This window comes from Pipistrellus kuhlii, unplaced genomic scaffold (genome assembly GCF_014108245.1).
Source record: "Pipistrellus kuhlii isolate mPipKuh1 unplaced genomic scaffold, mPipKuh1.p scaffold_m20_p_2, whole genome shotgun sequence".
Taxonomy (NCBI): Eukaryota; Metazoa; Chordata; class Mammalia; order Chiroptera; family Vespertilionidae; genus Pipistrellus; species Pipistrellus kuhlii.
In genome coordinates this window covers 185,375,197-185,393,042 of record NW_023425515.1, presented here as the reverse complement: position 1 = coordinate 185,393,042, position 17,846 = coordinate 185,375,197, and the positions used below count along the sequence as shown (strand labels likewise).

The 17,846-nt window shown below is 55.9% G+C and overlaps 2 protein-coding genes across 7 annotated transcripts in view; one reads left to right on the top strand and one right to left on the bottom strand.

The window, feature by feature from the left end:
• Positions 1–6,508: 6,508 nt before the first annotated feature.
• HTR6 (5-hydroxytryptamine receptor 6) lies at positions 6,509–17,079 on the top strand. The gene is made up of 3 exons (XM_036445841.2): positions 6,509–7,236; positions 14,746–14,904; positions 15,099–17,079. Exons 1-3 carry the CDS (start codon positions 6,511–6,513, stop codon positions 15,546–15,548), a joined length of 1,335 nt encoding a protein of 444 aa, XP_036301734.1. The 5' UTR covers positions 6,509–6,510; the 3' UTR covers positions 15,549–17,079.
• Positions 17,080–17,212: 133 nt separating this feature from the next.
• The window catches only part of TMCO4 (transmembrane and coiled-coil domains 4), a 62,934-nt gene continuing 62,300 nt past the window's right edge, over positions 17,213–17,846 (bottom strand). For all 6 annotated transcript variants that reach the window (XM_036445836.2, XM_036445838.2, XM_036445839.2 and 3 more), the window contains one exon: positions 17,213–17,673. In XM_036445836.2, the coding sequence (XP_036301729.1) occupies positions 17,488–17,673 (186 nt within the window). In that variant the 3' untranslated portion in view covers positions 17,213–17,487. The remainder of the gene's footprint in view (positions 17,674–17,846) is intronic.

The window sequence follows — 17,846 nt, the reverse complement described above, 5'->3', positions numbered from 1 at the left end:
TTGGAGGGACAAGTCCTGGCCATATTAATAGTCTTTCTATATGGCCTGAGGTGAGAACCCTCTCGGGGTTGCAGAGAAAGTCCCGGGGGCTTCTGAGGACTCAGAGACCAGGTCCAAATGAGAGACCTGCTTACTGGGGCTTGGTTTTGGTGCTGGGCCTCGGAGACCTGAGCCCTTGGCCGGCTGTGTCAGGAACTGCCTCCATCCTGTGTATGGAACAAGGCAGGGAATAAATTCATCCACAGAAACATAAAGAAGTGAAGAGGCTGCTTGGGAAGACAGCAGGAAGGTGGGTTGGGGGGGCGGGGAGGCCGGTGGCAGGCCTGGAATGCTGGTCAGAGTCCAGGCCTCATGCTCTCTGCAGGAGGAGCCCCAGAAGTGACTGCGTTTCAGCAAGAATAGAAGCAGCCTCGCGGGAGGAAGAGGGGGAGGCTGGAGAGCAGCTGGGAACTGCAATAGTTGAGGCAGGAGATGGTGGAGGCCAGAGTTGGGCAGGAGCAAAGTCTGGAAAGGCGGGGGTCACACGGCAGGGGCGGGGCCACGCCGCTGAGACGCAGCTGATTGGATTGGAAGCCGCAAGTGGGCGGGGCCAGATTGGAGGGCCTGGAGGCGCGTGGCGAGCTGTGTGTTTGCCAATCCGAGTGAGATGTCAAGTGGTGGCTGCCAGTTTTTCTCTTCGCCAACCTCAAACGGAACCACAACGGCTTAGAAAAGAAAAATTGCACTTCCTCCCCCCCCGCCCCCTCACCCGCAGGGGATTAAAATCTTCGCAGGGATTAGCACTGGCACACGGCCTGCCATGCAGGCCCCTCTCGGGTCGGGCCGGTAATTGGCCCCAGCTTCCCCGCCTGGTTAGCCTCTTATGGAGCCAACATGCCCCACCTATTTTATTTATTTATTTTTTTCCTCTAGCTCCAAGCCTCAGGGAAAAGCCAGTCTGCCTGGGTTCAAATTCTGGCAGGGCCACTCTTTAGCTGTGTGATCCTGAGCCAGTCACTAGGTATCTCCGGGGCTCAGTTAACACGGGGAATCGTGATCACATCTTCTTCCCTCTCAGGGTCATGGCACAGCTTTCCACCCATCAATGTACATGTAAAGCTTGACACAGTGTCTGGAGGATAGAAGACCTCGGTAACTGCCAGCCACCATTAAAATATTGAGCATGAGTGTTCAGCCCATAACGGCTTTTTAGGCTGATGGTTTTGTTCATGCGCTCATTGGACATGTATTTACTGACAGCCTGACATGTGCTGAGGATACAGCAGGGAGCAAAACCAACTGGCCCATCATGCAGTTCACTCATTCGGTTGATGTGTTCCGAGAGGGCAGCTTTGTGCAGGTCACACCCTCCCGGGACCGCGGTGTCTCCATGTCTGTAACAGGAGTTCTCTGGGTTCTCCAGGTGCTGACAAAAGTGGAGGCCTGGGGCAGAGGACGTCCTAAGGCTCAGTTGTTCCTTGCGTCACCCGCCTTCTCTAGGAAGAGAGCAGCTCGTGGCTAGGAGTAACCACCCTAAGCATCTTTGAAGGCCCCTCTGTACCCTAAAGTGTTAAGGAAGTCTCGGACATTATTTTTTAAAAATATATATATTTTATTGATTTTTTTACAGAGAGGAAGGGAGAGGGATAGAGAGTTAGGGACATCGATGAGAGAGAAACATCAATCAGCTGCCTTCTGCACCCCCCCCCCCCACTCCCCGGGAATGTGCCCACAACCGAGGCACATGCCCTTGACCAGAATCGAACTTGGGACCCTTCAGTCTGCAGGCCGATGCTCCATCCACTGAGCCAAACCGATTTCAGCTCGGACATTATTAATTTATCATGAAATGATAGATCGAGAGGCACACACAGGAAGAACTTCTGAAAAGTTCTAAAATTCAAGCTAGTAACAGCATGGCCACTAGGTGGCACCACCACCCAGGCCCAATCTTGAAAAAAAATATTTTAAATTATAGCAAAGTACAGATCATAATATTAGGTCTAGTAATAATTAATGTCGTTTCTAATACTTTTTTAAATCGAATTTATTTAAACAATACAATAAAATTTAATCAACAATATAGTTGCCATTGTTTTCTACTACTTGTGCCCAACGCTCAGGAAGCATTTTAATCCCTCTGTTGTAAAATTCTTGTGATTTTGATGCAAAAAATTCGGTCAATGCATTTTTGAGGCATTCTTCATTATTAAATTTTTTTCCAAGAAGAAAGTTTTGCAAAGAACGAAACAAATGGTAATCGGAAGGGGCAATATCAGGAGAATATGCAGGTTGAGGGAGAACTTCCCATTCCAACTGGCGCAGTTTTTCAGCAGTGATTCTTGCAGTATGCGGTCGTGCGTTATCGTGGTGAAGAATTACGCCCTTCCGATTAATCAGCGCGGGTTCTTTTTCTCTTAAAGCTTGGGCTAACCTTTCCAATTGGGCACTATACACTGCACTTGTAATGGTTTGGTTAGATGGTAAAAGTTCATAATGAAGAATTCCTTTAAAATTCCACCAAACACACAACATCACTGTTTTCGCATTCAAGTCAGGTTTTGGCGTGGGCTGCCGAGCCTCATTTTTGTCCAACCATTGAGGCCGCTTTTCAAATTAACATACAGTACCCATTGTTCAGCTCCGGTAACAATTTGCTCTAAAAACGGCAAACGGTTTTGACGAGAGAGGAGCAAACTGCAAATTGTGACGCTTTGATTACGGTTGTTGTCGGTCAACTCATGAGGAACCCATTTTCCAAACTTTTGGACTTTGCCAAGTGCACGCAATTGATTGGAAATTGTTTTTTGTGAACAATTTAAAGTTGTCGCAAGCTCTTGTTGGGTAATTTGAGGATTTTGCACCAAAAGAGCTTGAAGAGCTTCTTGATCAAAATTGGACACACGGCCTCGACCACTCTTGTCATCTAACGAAAAATTTCCCTCGCGAAATTTCTCAAACCAACGCTGGCATTTTCTGGCGCTAACTGCATCTTGACCAAGAGCACTACAGATGTTTTTTGCAGCCTCACTTGCTTTTCTTCCTAATTGGAACTCGTAAAGCATGCAGTGCCGAATATGCTCTTCATCCGCCATCTTCTTAGCCCTAGTTTTGCAACAAAAACCAAACCAAAAACAAACTTTTTCAAGCAAAACTTGTTAATTGCACTTCACACGTTCTGTAGATACCACGTGTTTGAAGGTTATGTCAATACAAGTCAACGCCAAGCAAGATTTTAAACGAATGTTTAAAAACGACATTAATTATTACTAGACCCGATATAACAAACATTTGTGACTCTGTCACCCGGAATGAACAAATATTAACGTGTTTGTCATGTTTTCTTTATGTCTTTTTTTTTTTTTTTTTAATAAAGGCTGTCAAACATTACAGCAAATGTTAAAGCAGAGGGACTAATATTCTATTCCACTATAGTCCGTGAATTTTTCAAAGCTAAAATTGATCAGGCAGCCCCCATGGGTGGAATGGCTTAAATGCTCATTCTGTCCACATCTTTACCACCCCAATTTCAGAGTAGCAGAGAACCGAAGCGGCTTTGCCAAGTTCACAAAGCAAGGAGCAGAATCAAGATTCCGAACCCAAGTCACTGGGCTCCAAGATCTGCTGTGCACAGTGCGACATAGGTTTGCTGTTGGTCAGCCAGGAATCCCCGGGCCGAAGGATTTTCTGCGAAGCTGAATGCATTCCCATTGTTCAGATGGGAAGACTGAGGCCAACAGCTAGCACTGACACAGCACCATCAAGTTCACAGATTACACCAGAGTCACGTCCTCCCCTCAACAACCCGGTGAGGTGGCAGGGAGAAATTCTCCTCTCCCTTTCTAGGTTCTCCCAGCTGGTCCAGTCATCAAACTGACAGGAGACAAGTTGCAGATGAGAAAATAGTGACTCAAGGGGATGGAGCCGCTGGCCCCAAGTCCACAGAGCTGGTGAGCCACAGAAATGGGACCCCAGGTCTGGTCTTTATGACGTTCGCCACATGCTTGGTATATGACACCCTTTTCCTTGGGGCCTGGCAGAAACTGTAGGTAGGGGTGGTGCAAGAGTTACAGGCCTCCTCCCCCAGCTGCATCCACTGATCTGTGGGTAAGATGGGGGCTCTGAGCAACAAACACAGTGGTTCATGGGTGGCTGGAGGGTGCTATAGGGTCTAAAGGTTTTTCTGTTTGGGGTGTTGAGCAGACCCAGGTTTCAGTTCCACTTGGGTGAGGCTCTGAACCCCCGTGTAGCATCTCTCTCAGCATTTTTATAGTCAGAGCAATGTAACGGAGTCTTTGGAACACAGCAGGACTCACATGTGGAAATTACTGCAGGATGCACCTCTGTAGCATGCATGTTCTCTTGAGCAGAAAGCAATCGAGACCCTCCTGGGCTCAAGAGAAACTTGGACCTCTCCCTTAAAAAAATTAAATTTGGCGCCCTGCCCATAATACTAGTTATCACCAGAAATAACCTTTTGTTTGACCTCACTGTATGGCAGGGCGAACATCTGATTACTGAGCTCTCCTTACCCATCTGTGAAGAAGGGCCCTCCGCCCTCTGAGGCCGGAGGCCCTAACCTCACCCTCAGCTCAGACGTCACAGAGACTCGATTAGCCCGTCTGTCTCTGAACCCTGACGCGGGCGGGGTTCCCATACGTGCATACGCAATTCAATTCGGTTATTTTCTCTTGTTAATCTGCCCCACGTCAATGTGATTATGAGACCAGCTGGAAGAACCTGGAAAGGCAGAGGGACCTTTATTCCTCCAGCTCAGAGGCATGGCTTCTCATTTTCTATGGGAGTGGAGGGGAAGAAACGTCCTCCCCACCCCCACCCCCCCACCTCTGCCCACACTCTCTACATTTCCTTTATACTGCTCTCCATGACCGTTTTTTTCTCTAGCAAGTCTCCTTCTGCTGGAATGTAAACTCCACAGAGCTGGGGTCTCTGTCTTGGTTACTGTGTGTCCACGGGTCAGAACAGTATCTGACACCAGGTGCTCAGTAAGTGTTTCACAGAATTAATCTGTGAAGTGTGATGGGGACTCTCAGCTCGGGGGGAAGAGATACACAGTGGGGCCATACCACACCCCTCTGCCTGCAGTGATTCCACCCCCCGACACAGTTTCCCAAATCTGTCCACACTCTGGAGTGCCAGCAGGCCGGGGTCTGCTTCCTGAGCGCCTGACGCTGGAGGGGAAAGGGCTGGAAAGGGCTGGAAGGACCCCAGGAGGAGGGGACCTGCTGCTTACCTGAAGGTCTGAGGGAGTATGGGTATGCATTATCTGTATTATATGTGTGCATGTGTGTATATGTGTGTGCACACATGCGGGTGTCCAGTGATTTGTCCAGTATTTTCTGCTGGGTTCCCGCGGACAGTGCGGTGCCTGGGCTGCGGGCGGGCGCGCAGACCCGCCTTGGGGGGCTGTCCTCGGTAGAGGCGGGCCACAGCCTCCTCCCCAGAGTTCCTCTTTCGCCGCTGCCACGTGTGGTCTGGGGAGGGGTGCGCCGGGCCAGGGAGGGGTGTGCAAGGGGCCGGGGAGGGGTGTGTGGGGCCGGGGAGGGGTGCGCGGGGCCGGGGAGGGGTGTGCAAGGGGCCGGGGAGGGGTGCACCGGGCCGGGGAGGGGTGCGCGGGGCCGGGGAGGCTGCCACCGCTGGGGAGGCGACCTGCCGCAGCGGGGTCGCTCGGATCGACCCTCCACAGGCCTGGGGTGCCGGGGGCCCCGCCCGCCCGCGAGGCGAGGGCGCGGATCTCCCCGCCCCCCGCTCGGAGGGGCGCAGGCTCCGCGGAGCGAGGACCACGCTCCTCGGGTAGCGCCGCCGGCTGCGCGCGTGCCGGCCCCGCGCAGCGCCTCCCGGCTCCCTGGGCGCCTGCCCGGAGGGCGGCCCGCTCCCCGCAGCCCCGCGGGCCCGGCTGCCGCAGTCCCGGCGGCGGAGCAGCGCCGAGCGCCCAGGTACCGAGCGCGGGCAGAGCGGGCGGAGGCCAGGCGGCCGGAGGGGAGGGACGGAGGCGCGGCCGCCGCTGCCCTGTCCCCGCCGGCGGGCCGGGCAGACCACCCCGGGCTTCCCCGCGGGGGGCCCCACCCCGCGACCCCGAGCGCCACGGCCCTGGACCAGCGCACACCGGCCTCGGGGAGGGCCCCTTTGCCCTCTGCGCCTACCTCCCCGGGCCCCCGCCCTTCCCCCATCCCACCGCCCTTTCTAGGGGCCCTTCGCTCACCCGCTGACCCTCCAGGAGCCATCCTGCGCCCTGTGAGGCGCTCTGCTCCCCATCAGGGGCCCCTCCCAAACTTCCTACCCTTCTATCCGGGTGCCCCTGCCCTCAGCCGAGGACGCCTGTGTAACAGATTCCTCTCCATCCTCCTGGGTCCCTGCCCTGGACCCATCTCCCCATCCCTCTCTTCCCACCTGTCCAGAGAGGCGCGGGAGGGGTCTGATCTCACCCAGGACGCCCCTCCAGGCTCCGCACCGTCAGATCCTCGCCATCCTCAGGACTCCCCTCGTGGGTCTCACGGCCCGGCCGCCCCGATGGTGCCAGAGCCGGGCCCGGCGCACAACAGCACCCCGGCCTGGGGGTCGGGGCCGTCGCCGGGCGCCGGGGGCAGCGGCTGGGTGGCGGCCGCGCTGTGCGTGGTCATCGTCCTGACCGCCGCGGCCAACGCGCTGCTCATCGGCCTCATCGGCTCGCAGCCCGCGCTGCGCAACACGTCCAACTGCTTCCTGGTGTCGCTCTTCGCGTCCGACCTGCTGGTGGGGCTGGTGGTGATGCCGCCAGCCATGCTGAACGCGCTGTACGGGCGCTGGGTGCTGGCGCGGGGCCTGTGCCGGCTCTGGGCCGCCTTCGACGTGATGTGCTGCAGCGCCTCCATCCTCAACCTCTGCCTCATCTCGCTGGACCGCTACCTGCTCATCCTGTCGCCGCTGCGCTACAAGCTGCGCATGACACCCGCGCGCGCCCTGGCGCTGGTGCTGGGCGCCTGGTCGCTGGCCGCGCTCGCCTCCTTCCTGCCGCTGCTGCTGGGCTGGCACGAGCTGGGCCGCGCGCGGGCGCCCGCCCCGGGCCAATGCCGCCTGCTGGCCAGCCTGCCCTTCGTGCTCGTGGCGTCGGGCCTCACCTTCTTCCTGCCCTCGGGCGCCATCTGCTTCACTTACTGCCGGATCCTGCTGGCGGCCCGCAGGCAGGCCCTGCAGGTGGCCTCCCTCGCCACGGGCGCGGCCACAGGCATGACCGGCCAGGCCTCGGAGCCGTCACAGGTACCGGGGTGAGCGGGGAGATGGGGCTGGCGGGTTGGAGAGACAGGAGCAGGCCCCTGGGGCGTCTGTCTCTTAGTATGTATACACTTTCTGGCAAGGTCCGAGCCGCCACCCCCAGCTTTCCTCTGAACTCCAGACTCGGTGCGGGCCTGTCCACAGGACAGCTGCATGCGGAGGTGCGGCAGGCTGCTGGGAGGTGACACCTGCAAGAGGGAATTCAGGGCACCCAAGCCTCCCATCGGCTCCTGGGTCTCCCCCATGATGGCGGTGGCACCGTCATGACATCCCAGGCCAGAAACATAGGGATGATTTTCTCCCCTTGATCGTGAGACTCATTAGCGAGACCTGCTGGTGCTGTCTTTCACACACGTGCCATCTCAATGCCAGCCTCCTAAGCCAAGCCATTGCTACGTCTCACCTGGGGCCTTCGAGAGTCTCCCATGGGCCCCCTGCTTCCTCCAGACCCGCTCCCCTCCCTTTCCCGCACAGGAGTCAGAGTAGGAGAGAAAAGAGTGACCCCGGCACTATCTTGCTGCAAACCCTCCAATGGCTCCCTGTTGTTGTCAAGGTAAAGAGGAGACCCAGCCCGGCTGGTGTGGCCCAATGGTTGAGTATAAACCTATGAACCAGGAGGTCACAGTTCAATTCCCAGTGAGGACTCAATCCCCAGTGTAGGGTGTGCAGGAGGCAGCTAATCTATGATTCTCTCTCATCATTGATATTTCTATTTTTATCTCCCTCCTCTCTAAAATCAATTTTAAAAAGTGTGTGTGTTTGTGTGTGTGTGTGTGTGTGTGTATCCTATATAATAAAACCCTAATATGCAAATCAACTGAACAGCACATTGACCACCAGGGGGCAGACGCTCAACGCAGGAGCTGCCCCCTGGTGGTCAGTGTGCTCGCACAGGGGCACTGCCACTCAGCCAGAAGCAGAGCTGATGGCTGGTGAGCACAGCGGCTGTGGCAGGAGCCTCTCTCGCCTCCCCAGTGGTGCTAAGGACCCTTCAGGGGATGCTCAACTGCCGGCTTAGGCCCACTCCCTGTGCACTGGGCCTCTAGTATTGTACGTGTGTGTGTGTGTGTGGGTGTGTGTGTGTCCATGTCAGGATCTGGCCTCAGGAACCTGTCCTGCCAACCTCTCCCACTTCACCTCCCCTCCTCCCACTCTCTGCACCAGTCACATGGTTCTTCTGGCGCCAGGCTGACTTCTGGGCCAAGGTCTTTGCACTTGCTGCTCCCTCTGCCTGGAAACTGTCCCCCCAGAGCTCCCCTTGCCTGACTTTCTCAGCTCACAGGTCACCTCCCCCTCGAGGCCGTTCTGTGGACCCACGTCCTGTCTGACTAGCTGTTGACCTGTGTGATTTGTCTGTCTCCCCACGTGAATGGAAGCTCCATGAGGACTGGAATGTCTGGGTCGGTTTTGATCTCCACTGCACACGCTCATGCTTCCTGTCATTGTGAATGGGTGAGGTGCTCCATGTGCTGCCTGAGTCCTGTTGTCCACCCGAGGGGGCTTAGACTGACCGGACCTGAACCCCGAAGAATTAGGTCACATGCCGGAGGAAGTGTCAAGTTGGGCTCTCCAGATTCACCTTGGTGGAAGAGGCTCTTGCAGGATGGGGTGGGAGGTGCCTTGAGGGTCACTGGGTGAATAGGGAATTGGGTGGGGGCTGGGTGGGCAGGAGGTCCTGCCTGCAGGCCTGCTCTCTCCCCCTATCTGTGCTCATTGGAGGACATTCTGGAGTCTCGGCAGGTGTCTGTGGCCCTGGCTTGGCTCTTTAGCAGCAGGAAGAACCGCCACGGGCCAGCCCTACGCTCCTTGGGTTCTTGTAAAGGAACGTGTCCCGAACTTCAGGCACAGGGAACCACCTCTGGTTCCTGCCTTACCTCCCCTCTTCTCCCCAACTCTTCAAGCCACTTCATTCCTGTGTACTTAGCATTTTCTTTAAATCATCTCATTTATCTTTTTACTCCCATGCATTTGTTTAGGAAGGGAACTTGTTTCTTCCGGAAATGGAAAATCAATATTTTTGCCATAAATAGAAGGCGATCAGACACAGCTTCCGTGAGGGTGCAGAACCAGCAGTGTTCCCAAGACCAGCTCATTGGTCAGTGTCGGAGCCGAGGCCGGCTTCCTCTTTGTTGAGTGTTAGACGGATGGTAAAGCCAAAGGAGCATCCACATGAGGCTCTCTCATGACGTAAGCAGAGAGCAGATGTTCCGACTCTGTGGTTCAGTTATTTCACAGGATGTCCATTTACCACTTCAAGCCCCCGCCCGCCCCACATGAAGCTCTGCACCTCACCCGTGGACATGCAGAGTTTGTCAGTCACTGCGCCTGAGTTTGCAAACTGAAGCAAGGAGGGCACAGGAAGTCCTAAAACGAGTGCTGGGAGGATCATTTAGGCCAGCACACTGGGCCTCTCCCATCAGAAATGTGTCTGAGCTGATTCCTCCTGCTCCCGGGAGGCCTTTTCTCCTGGTTTGAGTGTGGAAGAGCCAGACCCCACCTCTCCACTCGCTTCCCAAACCACCCTGCTCCTAAGCAATCCTTCCGGTGCCATGGTCCATGTTGCCTGGAGAATCACTGCGTTTGGGATTTTGCTTCTGGGATGTGGCCTCTGTTCCGGCCTCCTGGGTCATGACCCCTTTCTTCCCACTCAGACAGTCCTGTCCGAGAGAACAGAGGGTGGAGGCTCTCTCAGTGCCTGGACTTACAGCAACTGATGAGAATGAACAAAAGCCAGGACACGTTGGGCCTCTTTCCTCCTGTTTTCAGCCCCAGTTAGCCCTTACCTCCCGCCCCAGTCCAGCCTCTGGCTTCCCCGCAGAAGCAAGGGAGTTGGGCATGAGTCCCTGAAGTCCCAGCGCCTCTGGGCTGAGATCAGGGAGCTGAGCAGGGCAAGCACCTTCTTTCTCCCTCCTCCCCTCTCCACACCTGCATCTTGATGCGAACGGGATTGGAAAAGCCACGTGTGGCTCAGCCCAGCCTTCGGGCCCCAGAGGCTGTGAGAAAGGGGGTCATGCTTAGAGCTGAGGCAGGGACTGTGGGCGTGGGAGGTGGTGATGTCAGAGTAAGAGGCTGCCTGAATGTTTGGGGGGGGGGGGGCGGGGAGGAAGAGAGAGAGGAGAATGGGCCCCAATGGGAGTGGGGCTCATCCTTGGGAGATTCCAGAGGGACCCGTGAGGGAGCTCAGCGTGGTGGGGAGCGAGTAGGAGGCCCAGCTGGCCATTTCTGCTTCCTCGGCTCCTCTGTCTGCCAGGATCCCGTGTCTCCGGTCCACAGCCCCATCCCCATCGTCTTCCTCTGTACCTCGTCTTTCTCCCCTTCTCTCCTTCAGTTCCATTTCACCCCATTTTCTTCCTCCTGCGTCCCTCCAGCTTCCTCTGCACACTTCTCTCCCATCAATTTCTTCTCTTTTCCCTCCCTCCTCCCCAGCTTTCCCACCCTCCCTCACCCAGCTATGCATCATTCTGTCTTAGTAATCTATCTCCTCCATCTCTGCTTCCTCCTCCTCAGAGGGGGAGGCTGTGATCACAGAAATATCTCAGAGGGAGAGGAGGGGCTGGACTGGGGAGAGGCTGACGGAGGAGCAGTGTCGAGCAGGGCAGGCTTGGCTGCTGCTGGGTCCGAGGCGACCTTGTGGAGCCAGGGCTGGGAGCAGGAGCCTGTGTGTCTGGCTGGTCATGGGCTCAAGTCCTGCCATCACACCCAGATGAGTTCAGACAAGTCCTCCAACTCCCTATGCCCCTGGGGTAATGCTACAATAGTTAGCACCTGAGGTTGAGAGAAGAACCAATAAGATGATATATATACTCTTGGTACACAGAGTGCTCAACAAATGTTCTCCTTTCCCCTTGTGGTAAAAATGGTTCTGGGGAGCTCACCGCCTTTTGAGCCTTTCTAGGAAAAAACACTATTGATGCCACCACCATCATCATCATCATCACCATTATCCAAGAGATAAACTGGACACTGACAACAGCCAACAACAGTATAGCTAACACATGGCATACACCATGTGCCAGGCTCTGCCTGAGTAACTCACTGCATACTCTCTTACTTCAGTTAATTCTTACCACAGTCATCTGAGGTCCATGCTATTGTGATTGCCATTCTGCAGACAGGAAATCGGAGGCACAGAGAGGTGAAGTGCCTTGCGGAAGGTCTACACCCAACCAACTGAGCCAGGCAGGACATGACTTCTTTGAAGCCTGTTAGTATTCTACAGTGGGATGTGCCATGGTTTATTTAACTGCTCTACTTCTGATGGACATTTAGGCCATTTCTGCCTTTTTCTTTTTTTTTTTTTCTATCACGAATAATGCTGTGGGACACCTTCTTATACCTGCCGAGGGTGCAGACCTGTGGGGGTTCTTATGAATATAGTCACCCGTTAGCGGAATTGGCCACTGGGAAGGCACTGCCAGGTTGTCCTCCAGGTCTGTGGTCACCAACTGGTGGTCCATAAGGCCCGAAAAGTTGGGGACCGCTGCTCCATGAGTCTGCCCTCTGACAGTCACGCTTGTCATGGACACGTATAAGGGACATGTAGAGACAATGTGACCACGAGGGGCCATGAGGTGGGTATGGGACAGAGAGGAGTGGGGAGGGGGAGGCTGGCATCAACCAGAGCCCGGGGTGTGGGCTGACGGTTGCCATTGGGTCCTGCCCTGTGAGGGGCTCTTGGTGACAGCAGTAGGGTTTTTGCAGCCCCACCCTGACTATGGCCCATGGATGCACCCCCCCCCCCAAATGGCAGCGGGATGGTGAAGCGCAAGAAGTGCAGCTCCTGGAGCCAGAAATGACATTGGCCCTGAGTCAACACAAATCTGCGGTTACTTTGCCTCTCTGAACCTCCTCTGCAACATGGAGATAATAGCACGCGCCTCCCATAGAGATGGAACGGCACCATGGATATCAAATGCTGGTGCATAGTTAGCGCTCAATAAATGGGGTCACCAGCAGGAGCTTCTCCTCCCGGATAACCATGGTGGGGCCACACAAGCCATGTGGAGACCACTCTGGAGGAGAGAAAACGAGAAGAGGGAAGAGAAAAGCAGATCCCCACCCTTGCCTGCCTGCCCTTCTGCCTTGCCACAGCACGGTGAGTCAGAGCATTTGTCCTGACGTCTGTGCTGTTTTGGGGAGCCAGAGCTGCTGGCAGAAGGACCCAGCTCCCGAGGGTGCTGAAATTTCTTCAACCTCATACACTCACCCTGAGCTCACATCAGGGCTACCATGTATGTAGCACTTTGTGTTGGGCACTGTGGATGCATTTATTACCCCAGCCCCACAGCGACTCCGTATGCTTCTCCCTCTTTACAGATGTGGGAACAGAGTTGTTTCTCCCTCTTTACAGATGTGGGAACAGAGACTCAAGGCCACAGTGTGAGCAAGTGGTAGAGGCATGGTTTGAAGCCAGGTCCCTTGTCTTAAAAGCCCTGCCTCTGCCCCACGCTGCCCCACGGAGGCAAGAGGGAGGGAGCAGGGGCCTCTCCTTGTTTGCTCTTTGTGAATTGGTCCTTGATAATCCTATAACCAGGCTTCACCTGGGCAAACACACCGAGGGCTGGCAGTTGCCGTGTGCTTCATGTCTCCCCTCCTGCCCACTGACATTTCAGAATCAGACCCCCTGATCCTATAGGTGGATAGTAGGGAGCTGGTGTTTCAGCACCATGGACAGGAACAAAGACTCTGCTTCTTTGAGGAGGCTGGGGAAGGCAAGGCTGGAAGGTGTGTGTGTGTGTGTGTGTGTGTGTGTGTGTGTGTGTGTGTGTGTGTGTGTTGGTGGTGGTGGTGGTGGTGGGGTGTCCTGAATCTGAGAGCACGTGGGGGGATTGACTTTTGTGCTAATGTGATGGGGCTGACACCTCCTGGCTTTGTCTCTTCCGCCCCCTTTCCATTTGGGAAGGTTGCTTGGGAATCTGGTTCCCTTATTGCCTCCTTTTGACTCTGTCATCTCTCTATACCCAACCCACTCCTGGCTGCCTCATGAACTAAGCTGCAGTTTAGGAAATGTTGGGGGCATTCTGTAGGCAGGTCTCACTTTGTGTACATGTTATATATGAAAATCCAAATTGCTTACAACCTGTGGTTTAGGGGAGGACTCCCTGGACTCTCAGCGGTTCATGACTGGACCTTACAATGGTCTCAGAAGCTCCTGGAAGTGTGGGAATTTTTTTTTTTTTTTTGATTTTGTTTTTTTGTTTTTTACACATTTATGTGTAACAATGGAGAAGCTTTTAGTTTTCTGGGGAGTAGTGTTTATTTCATTAGATTCTCGGTGGGCTCATGAGGTTGAAACAGTTATGGGAACTTGTGGGTGGAAGGATCATCCAGTTCAGGGAGACATTTTCATGTTTTGAGGCTGCGGACCCCCCCAGTTTTCAAAGTCATAATCTAATGTCCCTGTCCCCCTTCCGATGGCTGCTCTGGGGCAGCTCTGTTCTCCCCCTTCCTCTCCACACCCCTGCTCTTCAAGTCTGTGTTCGGGAATGGAGACGTCTGCCAGCGCACACATAATCTGAGCTGTGCAATGCCAAGGTCACGAGCACCCCTAGTAAATTATAATACATTTCATTGTAAACGTTTGCTGTCTGTACATGTTTTCAAAATAGCACTTTATTTTGTGGAGGGTGAGGGTAACAGTGCAAGCAAACAAAACCTTACTCCAGACCAGGCGTCCTCAAACTTTTTAAAGTGGGGGCCAGATCACGGACCCTCAGAGAGCTGGAGGGCCTTACTATATGAACTACTAATTCCTACTGTAACACCTCGGCTGCGCTCACTGCCCAAAAAACCTGGCGGGCCGGATCAGACTCCTCTGCAGGCCGCATGTGGCCCGCAGGCCGTAGTTTGAAGACGCCTGCTCCAGACCATGAGGAGAACCCATATACAGTACAAAGAGATTGCCACGTCCTGGACAGCAACAGGGGCTCTTGTCAAATACTCTTCAATTGCAACCAATTCTTGTAGCGCCAAAGGCTTTGGGGGGTGCTGGGGCTCACGGTCGTGCATGCTGGCCCGTGCAGAGCTGTCCTTTGCATGGAGCGTGGGTCTTTGGAACTGGTTTGTGTTTGGGGCAGTGTCGCTCTGTCTCACTGTAGTGCCTAGAGCTCGTTGGGAAGAGCTGGGTCAGGATCAGGGCTCAGTCTATCGCTGGGGTCAGGGCTCAGTCTGGGGCTAAGGTTGGCTCAGTCTGGTCCCCGGTTGAGTTTGACAACCGTGGTTATACAGGACTTAGTCTATGGAAGCCTTCAGGGATCAATCAGTCCTTGGCTCATGGCTGATGGCAGGGTTTGGTCTGGAGTCAGGTCAGGCCTCAGGTTAGGGCTGAGTGGGGGCTGAGTCAAGGATCAGGACTGAGTCAAGGATCAGGACTCAATTTATTGCTGATACTGGGGTCCAGTCTAGAATTAGGGTTGAGGCTCAGTCTGTGGAGGGGATCAGGGTCAGGCTGGGGCCCTCTCTCTCCGCTGACTCACGTGACCTTCCTTCCGGCAGGCGCCCAGGACCCCACGCCCAGGGATGGAGTCAGCTGACAGCAGGCGTCTGGCCACCAAGCACAGCAGGAAGGCCTTGAAGGCCAGCCTGACCCTGGGCATCCTGCTGGGCATGTTCTTTGTCACCTGGCTGCCCTTCTTTGTGGCCAACATAGCCCAGGTAATGCCAGTGCAGGGGGCAGGGGAGTCCAGGCCTCCCTGGGGAGGCCTCCAAGCCCCACCGCAGCCCAGTCACGGAGGGAGGAAGGTGGGCTGCTGCTCATGGGCTGTTTGGCTGTGTGTGTCCCGGCTGTGCTGGGTCGGGGGGTCTGTGTTCCTGCTCCGAGACCAGACGTGACGCACCCTTCCCTCCAGGCTGTGTGCGACTGCGTCTCGCCAGGCCTCTTCGATGTCCTCACGTGGCTGGGCTACTGCAACAGCACCATGAACCCCATCATCTACCCCCTCTTCATGCGGGACTTCAAGCGGGCCCTGGGCAAGCTGCTGCCCTGCCCCCACTGGCCCCAGGAGCCCCGGGCCAGCGCGGCCTCCCCCTCCATGCGGACCTCCCACAGCGGCGCCAGGCCGGGCCTGAGCCTGCAGCATGTGCTGCCTCTGCCCCTGCCCCCGGACTCCGACTCCGACCCTGACTCAGGCTCAGGGGGCTCCTCGGGCCTGCAGCTCCCGGCCCAGCTGCTGCTGCCGGGAGAGGCCACCCGGGACACCCTGCCGCCAGCCAGGACTTCGGCCACCGTCAACTTCTTCAACAGGGATCCCGCGGAGCCCCAGCTGCGGCTGCATCTGCTTGGTGCCCCCACGAACTGAGGGGGCTTGTGGTTGGGGTGTCAGGGGGGAGCTGGGCTGGGGGAAACCAAGCCCCCAGGCCTGGGGCCAGCTCCCGGCTGAGGCCAGGAGGCTGCAGGTCTCTCGGGAGCCCTCTGAACTCTGGTGGTGGGCACAGAGTCAGCCCCACTACCCACACCAGGCCTCCCCCTGTGGGGTAATCGCTGGCTTCATGCAGTGTCTCCAGGATGCTGCTCTGCTGGGTGTAACTTGGGTAGAGAATGGTTGGAGGGCTCTGGGAGTGGGGGAGGGGGCCCTTGGCTCAGATTAGGACAAAGATTGTGGCCATTGCACATTCTATCAGATCACACATTTGCAGAGACGGGTCAGTGCAGGCTGAGCCCTTTGCTCCTCTGACTGTAGTTCGTGGGCATGGTCTCTGGGGAGTTTGCTGAAAATGCACACCTCTGCCCCCCACTCCGGACCTGCCGAGGCATAATCTACATGTGAGCGAGGTCCCCGGGGACTCGGGTGTGCGCATGGTTTGAGGTGTGCTGGTTAGCTGACCTTTAACCCTGAGGATGGTTTGCTAGACAGTTTTTGGACCAGGAGCCCCTCGGAGGTGTGTGGCCTCCCAGGGACCCCCTGTGCCTGGGAGCCAGGCCGGCCTCAACTGGAATCCCTGCCCATTACTGACTAGCTCTGCACGGGCGACTTAACCTCTCTGAGCCTGTTGTGGGATGTGTAACCTGGGGCAGTGATGCCTGCCTCGTAGACTGTCATGAGAACTGGGACAATAGCATCGGACGCCAGCACCCGGCAGATAGTGGTGGGACCTGAGGTTAAACCTCTCGGCCATTCAGCCCCCTGGCCTCTGGCTGCGGGCCAGGAAGGGCCATTTGTTCCCATTGTTTCCCTCGTCTTCCTCCTCTTCCTCAGCCCCTCCCAGCTCCCAGGCTACGGCACTGCCTCTCCCGGGGCACAGGGGTGGCTGGTGGTTTTTGCCCAACATCTGGGATGGGTGTCCTCTGCCCTGGGCTTCGTTGGACCTAGAAGGGGACCTGCTGATACAGAACCAGCCCCTTGTCCTCCCTCCCTCCCTGGGTCAGTGGGGGAAGAGGGAGTGGTGGCCACTCAGGTCAGCAGATTGAAGAGGAGCTGTGCCTGGTGTGGGCTGGTGCCTCGAGCAGGCAGGTGACCTCCGGCACAGGGACCTGGGTTTTTTGTTTGTTTTGTTGTTGAGGGAGTGCTCAGTGACTTTGCCTGCTATAGGTTCCTTTTCAGTCTGAGGTTTTTCCCGAGAGCGCGTCCGTGTCCGTGCAGCATCCACGTACCCTGCTGCCATTTTTAATCTTCAGTCTGAGGTTTTTCTTACTCCCCACCTGCACCAGGTTCCATCAGCCCACAGTCCTAGGGGGCTTTCCGCAGGTGGCCGGGCACTCTCCTTGGTGCTGATTAGACTCCGGCTTTGGCTGCTGGCCACGGGCTGCAGAGGGTCCATGGTGCTTGTTGGGGCTTCCCCTCTGCCCCAGGCCTGCTCGAGTGGACGATCAATAAACACTAGCTGACCGCAGCGACTGCATTGTGGACTGGATTCACGGGAGTGTGGACTGGGTCCGCTGGAGGGGCCACTCGGGCTGGGGATGCTGCTGATGGAAGTGGGAAGAGACCCTGGCACAGGGACCTGGGTTCATGTCCACACTCTGCCCCTAGTTTGCTTTGGGACCTCAGCCAAGTCACCTACCCTCTCAGGGGCTCAGCTTCCCATGAGCTGTCTGGAATAATGGCAGCAAGAGTCTGTAAATATTTGCTAAATGAGCGAACAAATACACATGCCCCTGAGGGCCAGTTCAGCTCCAACACCAATTCCTCCCGTCTCTCCTCCCCACTGCCTGCTCGCGAGCTTGCCAACACTTTCTCTGTGTGGATCTCGATTTGCCCATCTGCACAATGGGTGTGGGACGACCTCTGGCCCTGTCACTCATGGGCAGTGGGAGGAACAAAGGGGAAGGTCCTTAGAGGTGTAGGGTCCCTGGATCTTGCTGGCACAGCTGGGGCAGCCCAGTGGGTTGGGGCTCACGTCATGGCTGCACGTCTGGGGGTTCTCTGCAGGGCAGGCAGCAGCAGGAAGCGAGGCCCCTTCGGGCTGGTCCAGCCCCACTGGCACCTGGTACAATGGCTAAGAGCTGGGCTCCAGAGGCCCACGCTTGAGATGGACCAGCTGTGTGACCTTGAGTAGGTCACCTGACCTTTCTGGGCATCAGTGGCTACAGGTGTAAAATGAAAATGGTACTACCCTGTTTCCCCGAAAATAAGACAGTGCCTTATATTAATTTTTTC

What these genes read in the sequence shown, in the direction of transcription:
- HTR6 (XM_036445841.2), top strand. Translation starts at nt 6,511, where the DNA reads ATGGTGCCAGAGCCGGGCCCGGCGCACAACAGCACCCCGGCCTGGGGG. An exon ending in AGGCCTCGGAGCCGTCACAG is followed by an intron (nt 7,237 to 14,745) that starts GTACCGGGGTGA and finishes TCCTTCCGGCAG; the next exon opens with GCGCCCAGGACCCCACGCCC. An exon ending in TTGTGGCCAACATAGCCCAG is followed by an intron (nt 14,905 to 15,098) that starts GTAATGCCAGTG and finishes CCTTCCCTCCAG; the next exon opens with GCTGTGTGCGACTGCGTCTC.